The sequence below is a fragment of the Artemia sp. Qi Xiang Cuo genome, chromosome 9 (genome assembly GCF_049724085.1).
Source record: "Artemia sp. Qi Xiang Cuo chromosome 9, ASM4972408v1, whole genome shotgun sequence".
Classification (NCBI taxonomy): Eukaryota; Metazoa; Arthropoda; class Branchiopoda; order Anostraca; family Artemiidae; genus Artemia; species Artemia sp. Qi Xiang Cuo.
Genome location: NC_142802.1, coordinates 3,536,702 through 3,546,246, shown reverse-complemented (window position 1 = coordinate 3,546,246; position 9,545 = coordinate 3,536,702). Strand labels below are relative to the sequence as shown.

Sequence of the window (9,545 nt, the reverse complement as noted above, 5' to 3'; positions counted from 1 at the left end):
GAGACGAGACACGCACAGACACGACACACAAACAGAGTCATCGTGAGAGAGATATCCAAAAAGTTGGGTTGATCTAGGTTCACTTAGAGTGGCGCGCCACTCTAAGGGTTTTCAAGGATAACATCCGTCAGTAGACTATTTCATATGAAAGTCCAGCATCATATAGGCTGTTTATTATTATTATTTATTGGAAAACCCGTCATACAAAAAAGGAAAAGACGGAGCAATAAGCAAAAAAAAAGAAGCAATACACATAAACTTAGGAGTTATACATGTGGTTTGTAGTGACGAAAGCTGGAGCTAAGATCTAAATCAGCACTTAGAACAAATTACACAAAACGAGATAGAAAAACACAATTATGCACTGCTCTGTAGGTACGCGACATGTTTGTTTTCTTTTTTTTAGGCTCCTAAATACGGAACAAACATAAATAATATGAACATCATTGTATCAGGCCGTAATTGGTAAAAAAAAAAAAAAAAAAAAAAAAAAAAAAATAAACAGTGAATTAAAAAAGATATACAGTAGATAATCATATTAACTAGTCTAAATATGAAAAGAAACGGTAAAAAAAAAAACAGTTAAACGACACTTGCGCCCGATGGTCTTGAACTCAGAACACTCTCAACAAATGATTCATTTACTCCGATATACATAAATAACAGAAACAAGGAAATTATTCAATCAAGAACCCTTTTAGAACTTTACTTAAAGCAATATTATTAAAAGAACCGATAATTAATAAACAATTAAATTATTAGTAATATAGGCAATATATTATCAAAAAAAAAAAATTGACACCAAAATTGAGAATAACCAGCGTCACTTAAATTGGACTCATACGAAAAGAGACTAAATCATCAGTCAGTTTAAAAACTGCAACTGCAATGTTTAGCATAATTTGTATATAATTTTGCACATTCAACAAATTTGGTACGTGCCTGAGACTTGCTTTTAATTTTCTTCTTATCTTGTCTGAAATTTTGATTTTCTTTTCAGAGCATTTACAGCAGGATTGCGAGGGTGTGTAAACAAGACAGAGGAGGTCCTCATCGATTCAAGTTTCGTTGGACAACCTTTCTAAAAGGGCGACTTAATTGCTCCATTCCTGGAGACTTTCCTTTTTATTTCAATGAAATACGTAAGTATATTGTCTTTGTTTGGCGGCTGTTGGTAATCAAATAAACGGGGTTTTGCTTTGAATGCACCATATAAGGTAATCGCTCTTCCTGTATTGTTTGATTACGCTGCAAAACCGCTAAATATCTTCTTTTTCATTATATTATCATCATCATCATCATTATGTAATTTATAACTTGTCATATTGGCATTCCCAAAAACGATGGATTAAGAACAAGAAAAACAAAAAGAAGCCACAGAAAGAAAATGCATTTAGACAACTGCAAACATGGGATAAGCAGAAATGACGAAGGTGGGAAGACTCCTGGCTTCTAGCAGAAAGATTTCTAATACGCTTCTCATAACTCCATCTGGGCTCACTAATCGATACTTTTTGTACAGAAAGAAGTTACATGTCTATGTTGGGAGTTCCATCAAATACTTTGCAAACTTAAAATAACTTTAAATCTATCCCCATTCAAAGTGTTTTATTTGTTAGCACTTAGTGGCGTAATTTCGTCAAAATCCTTTGGGGAGGGGCAAAGTTGGTGTCAATATTCTCAAATCAAGTGAAAATAAGAGTGAAAAATGAAAAAGTAAGTCATATATTACCATAAATGCAAAGATATACTAAAGAAAACTAACCTGTTTCCCTGGATGCTTGAATTAAGCAAGCTTGTCTTAATTTTGATAAGATTTTTTGCAGAAACTAAATTTCAGTTGGGGGGGACTGAGATCTGGTGTGTGTGTCTGGACTTGGGGTCTGGGGGGACTTGGGTCGGTAGGGGGCAGCGCCCCCCCCTTCCCCGTTCAAATTACGTCACTGGGGTAAACATCAATAATTTATACACAATAGGGTTTTGGCCCATGGAGTTTTGAGGCCGTTTGAGGTTGTTTCGTGTACACTTGAGACAGGAATAGCGACACAGTTGTGAAATCAACTGAAGTTTGAAAGGGCCAAAAACTTGAAATTTTGTAGACTTGCAGCAGTGTGCACTCCTTGGCAACAGTTGTCTAGTTTCTCATTCAGACTTCAAGGGAAATTATGAAATTCTTAAATACGATTAAATTTAAAAAAAAAACAATTTTTTTCAACTGAAGGTAAGGAGCAACATTGAAACTTAAAACGAACAGAAATTATTACGTATATTAGTGGGCTTTCCCCCTAGTCAATACCTCGCTCTTTACGCTAAAGAACGAATTTTGTTCGAATCACAAATCCCTGAATCACAAAGGTCATTTAATTAGAATAGATAGCTCTTTTGAAAGTACTAAAAAAAACTTTAGCGTAAAGTGCGAGGTATTGACTAGGGAGGAAACCCCCTCATATGCGTAATAATTTCTGTTCGTTTTAAGTTTCAATGTTGCTCCTTACTTTCAGGTGAAAAAACTTGTTTTTTTTATTTAATTTCAGATCTTTTTTTAAATAATGCTGGGAACTCCGGCGCCCTCTTCATAGAAATGTCCCTTCCCCCAAGGAAACATCCTCCATGGAAAGATCCTCCCACTTAACCCCCTTATATGACCCCTCCCCTCCCCTACCCAGAAAAAATCCCTCCTGAAAACTTCTGTATACTTCCCAATAACCAATATAACCAATACTATATGTAAACAATGGGCAAAGTTCATAACTTACAGCCCTTCCCCCGGGAACTGTGGGGGAATAAGTCATCCTCAAAGACATATTTATTAGATTTTCGACTATGCTGAACAAAATGGCTATCTCAACATTTTTATCGGGTGACTTTGGGAAAAAAGGGAGCTTGGGAGGGGACCAAGTTGCCCTCCAATTTTTTGGTCACTTAAAAAGGGCACTAGAACTCTTAATTTCTGTTCGAATGAGCCCTCTCACGATATTCTAGGACTACTTGATTGATGAGATCACGCCTGGAAAAAAAAACAAATAAACACCCATCCGTGATCTTTCTTCTGACAAAAAATACAAAATTCCACATTTTTGCAGATAGGAGCTTGAAACATCTACAGTAGGGTTCGCTGATACGTTGAATCTGATGGTTTGATTTTCATTAAGATTCTGTCACTATTAGGGGGTGTTTCCCCCTTTTTCGAAAAATTTGATGAAACTTATGTATTTGAAATCAGCATAGAAATCTGATTCTTTTGATGTATCTACTGGTATCAAAATTTCGTTTTTTAGGGTTTCGGTTGCTATTGAGCCGGGTCGCTTCTTACTTACAGTTCGTTACCACGAACTGTTTGAAATGATTTATTCAAATTTCTCTTAGTGGATGAAAGGATTTTACATATATTTTTTTCTATTTGTCTTTAAGACTGGACAATAAAGTTCAAGTTCTTTATTCGTTTTAAGTTTTCTAATTGTGCGGTAAATTCTGTTTTCTTTTCTTTTTTGGAACATGAAGTGCTACACTTGTCGTGAATCCCACTTTAAAAATAAATAAAACCTTCATCCTAAGCAACATTTGAAAGAAAAAATATTCGCTGAAGAAGTAGATTTATTCTAGTTAATTCTCTAAAATAGTAACAAAAATTGACGAAAATGTAGGAGACAGGGCAAGGAATTTTTATTCAGTTTCTTTTATAAAAATGCAACAAAAAGGTATTTTTTTTAATCAGGGCGGAGACATCTTTGGTTTTTTGGATTCTAAACCCCTTCCCTCCCCTCCACCCCGCGCTGCCCAACTGGTGCACTACCGTGGATCGTAAAAGTTTCCTATAATATTTTTCCAATTCTTAATTTTTTATTTTGAATATGCCAATAAAAATATTTATGGAAAAAAAAATAAGAACCCATATTTTAAACATAACAGCTACCCAGGACACTTGGTTAAGAACACAACGACCTGTCTGGTGGATTGTCTGATCAAGGCACTGACACGAGACAACACATATTAACAAACTACAATACAAACGATTTTCAATAATATACAACATACATATTTAAGTATAATTGACATGTATATTCTTTACTGTTGAACAGTTTTTATTTCAACTTTTAAGGATTTCTGTTTTCCCCTCAACTTTTAAGGATTTCTGTTAACATATATGTCAGAATGAACGTTGGATTGATATTCGAGCAGGGTTTTTTTTTATGAATGAGGAGGGTCAATGAACTTGCTTGATTTTTGTCTTTTCAGTACCTTATCATAGTTAGTCTTTATTTGGCATTATTTGTGATTATTTTTATGATTTCTTAATTTACGACCATTTTATGAATACTGGACGACATTAGATATAATTTTGTTTAACGGTGAAAAAGATTTTAAAGTTTTCGCTTTGTAACACTAACTAAAAATGTTCAGTTTTGTTAAGTTTTGGCCCAATTTCTGAAGATCTTTTCAAATGCAAATAATTTTTAATTGGTTGCTCTGAAGTTGAGAAAAGTTATATGTTCGAAACCACCGAAAATTAAATCTTGTCGCATTAATTGAAAAAAAAATTCTCGTCCCATTAATAGAAAACTATTTTATATTTTATATTATAATATTATATTATAATATTATATATATATAATATTATTTTATATTATAAAATATTTTTTAAGGGAAATGAGTACTTTTAAGGGAAAATTCAAATTTATGTAAATAAACAAAACTTTTTGGGGCAGCCAAAGTCGATTTGTGCCAGATTAATGAGCAAGCAGCATTTCTTGTTATTTGTTAGAATTTGAATGCCTACTAATTTTGAGAACCCCAAAAAATTTTTTGTCAAAAAATTCTTCTTTTCAAAAACTTTGGTAAGAGGTCTGCTCAAAGAAGAATGTGAAACTGGACGGGTTGAATGAGGAGGATTTATCAGTCTGCCTGTCTCGGGTGGCTTAACGCTTTGATGGTTGTGTGAAATGAGGTGTTAAGGACGAGGGGTGAAGGAAGAGTATTTGTCAGTGTGCCGGCCTTAAGTGGCTTAACGCTGTGACGAGTGTGTATTATTAGTTAATTGATAAATTAAACAAAAACTTACCAAGTTTGAAGTTTGATTGTAATTCTACTCCAAAGAAGGAGCGCCAGCGTAGCTGAGAGTTCAACAGTCATTATAATATGCGGTGGTTAAGCTCATGATGAAACACTGAGAGTTCAATCGGGAAGGGAAATTGGGCGGGCGGTTGAACTCTCAGCTACGCTGGCGCTCCTTCTTTGGAGTAGAATTACAATAAAAAATCAAAATTGGTAAGTTTTTGTTTAATTTATCAATTATAATACAAAAGGAGCGCCTTAGCTCCGCCTTCGAGTTCAACTGAGATTTTAAAGTTCAGCATGAGCTATACCAACACTAATGATGAATAATAGCCCTATTCATTAAAAGAGGCTGTTGTAAAAAAATTCATTTATAGGAAGATATTTCAAATATAACAAATTACAGTGAATATATTCAAAAGACAGATAACTGCTGACCACTTTCAATTGGTTTATTATAAAACCCTTCAAACGTTTTGGCATTTTTCCAGCCTACATATTTTATGATTTGATTTACATCAATTCCTCTTGCTTTAAGGTGGGACGTTGAGGCAGACCGTGTGCTATGAGCACCATAAACACTGAGATCGAGACCTGCAAGAAATAAAACTTCTTTCATCCATCGAAATAAAGAGGGCTTAGGAAAGGCAGTCTGAGAATGACTATATGTAATGAAATGTGTTCTGTGTCTCTGATGATGATATTGCATGATAAAAATTATATCTCTGTTAATTATAAGCACACCTAAAGCATATAGAAAATGCCAACGAATCTAATCATTTGTTTTTTTTCCTCGGGTAGATGTTTTTACAAGCAAAATTATTTGAAGGTCAAAACTCCTATCTTCATTATGTACCATACTACTAAGTGATAAACTGGCCAAAAACTGAACTCTTTCACAAGCTGATAAAATCAATAAAACTGCTAGTTTTTGTGTTAGTGTCTTTAATTGAAGATTTTCGATATCCCAAGCTGGCAGTCTAAAGAGATCGAATACACATTTTACATCCCAAATACTTGAAATCTTGGGTAGACTAGGCCTTCTATTAAAGACACCTCTCATAAACTTCTTGGTGATGTGATTACTGCCTAACTGAAGGCTTGGTAGAATTGCCGATAAAGCACTCCTCGCAGTATTAATAGCACTGTATCCAACACCTGAGTGAAAAAGTTCCGTAAGAAATGTCAAAGTCTCCGGTAGAGTTGCCTCCAAGGCCTGGATTGTGTTTCTTCCACAAAAGTCGATCCATTTTTCAATGTAAACTTTGTACTGGCGCCTAGTTGAATCCCGCCACCCATCCATGATAATATCGACTGTGGAGGGAGAATATCCTTGGTGGTGAAGCCCTTGCCGGAGACGACGCAAGCCGCTAGGTGTAACGTCTTGGAAAATGGATGGTGCAAGGTCGATTTCTGTGGGAGAGACAAGGTAAAATTATCATTTGGTAGAAATATTGGACTTCCTATTAAAAGCTTTAATAGTAAGGGATACCATACTTGTGTGATCCAATTTGGAAAGATCAAAATACCAGTGGCCTGATCTGTTTCCACCTTCTGAAGGGTCCTCAGAAGTAAACTGAATGGGGGGGAATGCATAAAAGAAATAAGGCTTCCAATTCATTGCAAACGCATCTACGAAAAAAGATTCTGGATCTGGTTTCCAAGAAACAAATTGTTTAATCTGAAAATTTAATCTAGTCACAAACAAATCAATATCTACTGACTGACATACCAAAAAATTCAAAATATTAAATATTTCAGAATCCAATTTCCATTCCTTTTCATTATCAAATTTTTGTGATGCCTTATCCTCAATATTAACAACCCCAGGCACATGTTCTGCAGATATCCATCCTTTGCCCTGCAGTACTACCTGCCAGACCTTATTTGCGAAATAATTACAAAATTTAGATTTTGATCCTCCCATTTTATTTATATAAGCTACTGTGGTTATATTGTCAGAACGCAGCCGAACATGCATGCCTTTAATATCATGGGCAAAACACTTTAATCCCAGATAAACGGCCTTCGTTTCTAAGACATTGATATCAAATCTCTTCTCTTCTGAGGACCACTCACCTGTGACCGTTTTCATGGAATATTCATCCACGAGTGCCCAACCTAGTTTCGACGCATCACTACACAAATATTTGTCAATTGATCTAGACTCAATTGCTTTAGAAGCAGGATTGGCAATATTCAACCACCATTGTAATTCCAAATTTACATCGGATGGTAAAGTTATCCTTGCCGCAAAATTACCTTTCGCGTACCTTAATGCTTGAGTTTTCCACGATTCATCTTTTCGGTAATATAAGGGCCCTAATTCTACTGCTGGAAATGTTGAAACAAGAACGCCAAGAGTTTCAGCCAATTCTTGAATCGTAGTCAATTTTTGACTAAGAATTTTTGAAACCAAATGTATAACTTTTTTTAATTTTTCTTTCCGGCAGGAAAATACGCATTGATCGCGAATCTAACAAAAAGCCCAGAAATTCTATTTGTTGGCTTGGAATGAGAACTGACTTTCGCGGGTGGATCACAAACCCCAGTTCTGACAGTAATTTCGCTGTTTCATAGACATTATTTTGACACTCTAAATATGACCTTCCCAGAAGGAGAGAATCGTCTAAATACGTAACTGACAAATACCCTTTTCTTCGAAGCAGAGAGATAACAGGTTTCATAAGTTTCGTAAGAACCCTCGGGGCAGATGATAAGCAATTCGGCATTGAAGTGAACGCATAACAAAGGTCAACTTGAAAACAAAGCCACATTTGATCTTCAAAATCAACAGGGAATTAATAATAAAACTCGACTAGGTTAATAGAGGCCATATAACAATTTTTGTCATCAAAAGAATCGCAGAATGAACACTTTCCATTTTAAAATGGTAATATTTAATGTTTTCATTAAAATTTTTAAGATTAAGAATAAACCGGGGAGACCAATCTTTCTTTGGGACTGTAAAAACGGGAGAAATACAACGTATTTCCTTTATTCTGAAGTCGGGTACTTTAACAATAGCACCTTTATGCAATAAAATATCAAATTCTTTTCTTATAGCCTCTATTTTTTCAAACGTAAAACTTTAGTTTTTTGTTTTCAAAGCTCTTAGTGGTGTTATCTCAAATTCATTCTTGTGGCATGAGGCTAAAATATTCAAAATATTCAAATCACTGGTTATTGACTGCCATTTTGAGACGTACTTAATAATTCTCCCCGCTTTAAAGTTATCAGCCAAATGTTGTGACTGCCTATTGAAATTAACAACAAAATCATAAAAATCAAGAGCGGGGTATGATAAATAGTACATACCAGCTATTTGCGCTCCCTTTTCTGGAAATTCTGGAATTTGGACCTCTCTTGACGGTCCTGGCCCTGCTTTCTGCGATAATTTGGACGGGGGGCCTTTTTCTGCCATCGGCGATAACGGTTGGCCCCCCCTTGCACTTTTTGTGGTTTTCTAAAGGATTTTTTCAAATCCACCACGGATTTAACTTTAGAGGTTGTTTTGGCAATATCTTTGCCGAAAACGTTCTCCGTGACTTTGACTTCAGGAGCACATAAAGCTGATGCTACAGTGGGATCTGGGCTTAATTCGAATTTCATCGCATGACGTCTTTTTAAACTTAGATCGTAATTGGTGAGGCCAAGCATGTGAACTGCATCAGTAAGGTTTTTGACAACCTTTTCTTTAATATGCTCATTTTCTAGCTCCAGAATCGCATTTGCTGCCTCTAAAACACTGTTGAGTGAGCAATTGTCCGCTGCACTTGAAGTGCCTTAGCATCCCTCTGTTTAGCCTGTGATGAGAGAATAGCCCAAATTTCACTATTCACCTTTGGAGGAACAATTTTTTCGGTATTCGCAGGCCTAGGGTGGTGCTCAAATAATTCTTTTAGCTTCACTATTTCCAAAGGCTGAAAAAAAGTTCTATTTGCAACTTTGGCAAGTTTCTTATGGATCTTGGGACCCTCTTTGGCACCAGAACGTTCTTAAGAAATCTTTCTGAATCGAGCGTTATTTGCCGTGTCTTCTTTTAATCTTTTACCTTTGTGTTTTTCGGAGAAGCCTTCCGCTTTGTGTCATGGATTTTTGTGGGGCTCCGAGAGCAAGATTTTTTGTTCCTAGAACTAATTTCAGGGCTCCGAGAGCCATACCGAGCACGAGTTTGAAATCCTGGGCTCCGAGAGCCATTTGTTTGATCGCTATCACTTGAGAGTATTCTGCGACGCGAATGAGCTTTATATTGCCTGCCACGCCTCTCACGATCATAATCTTCATCGATTAAATTGTCCAACAATCCAATCACTAACTCACTATCACTCATTATTTAATTTGGTCTGAATCAAAGCGAATGCTAATGTCAACTGGTTTTGTTTTGGTCAATCGAGGCGATTGCAAAGGTCTATCTCAGTTGAACTCGAAGGCGGAGCTAAGGCGCTCCTTTTGGAGTAGAATTGATGAGTATGAAAATTTTTGCTAAGAGA

At 35.8% G+C, this 9,545-nt stretch overlaps 1 protein-coding gene across 1 annotated transcript in view; it reads left to right on the top strand.

Moving 5' to 3' along the window:
- Positions 1–9,545, top strand: part of LOC148948239 (semaphorin-1A-like) — a 418,473-nt gene that overhangs the window by 284,394 nt on the left and 124,534 nt on the right. Inside the window, exon 5 of the mRNA XM_089094665.1 lies at positions 1,001–1,142. Within this exon, the coding sequence (XP_088950791.1) occupies positions 1,001–1,142 (142 nt within the window). The remainder of the gene's footprint in view (positions 1–1,000; positions 1,143–9,545) is intronic.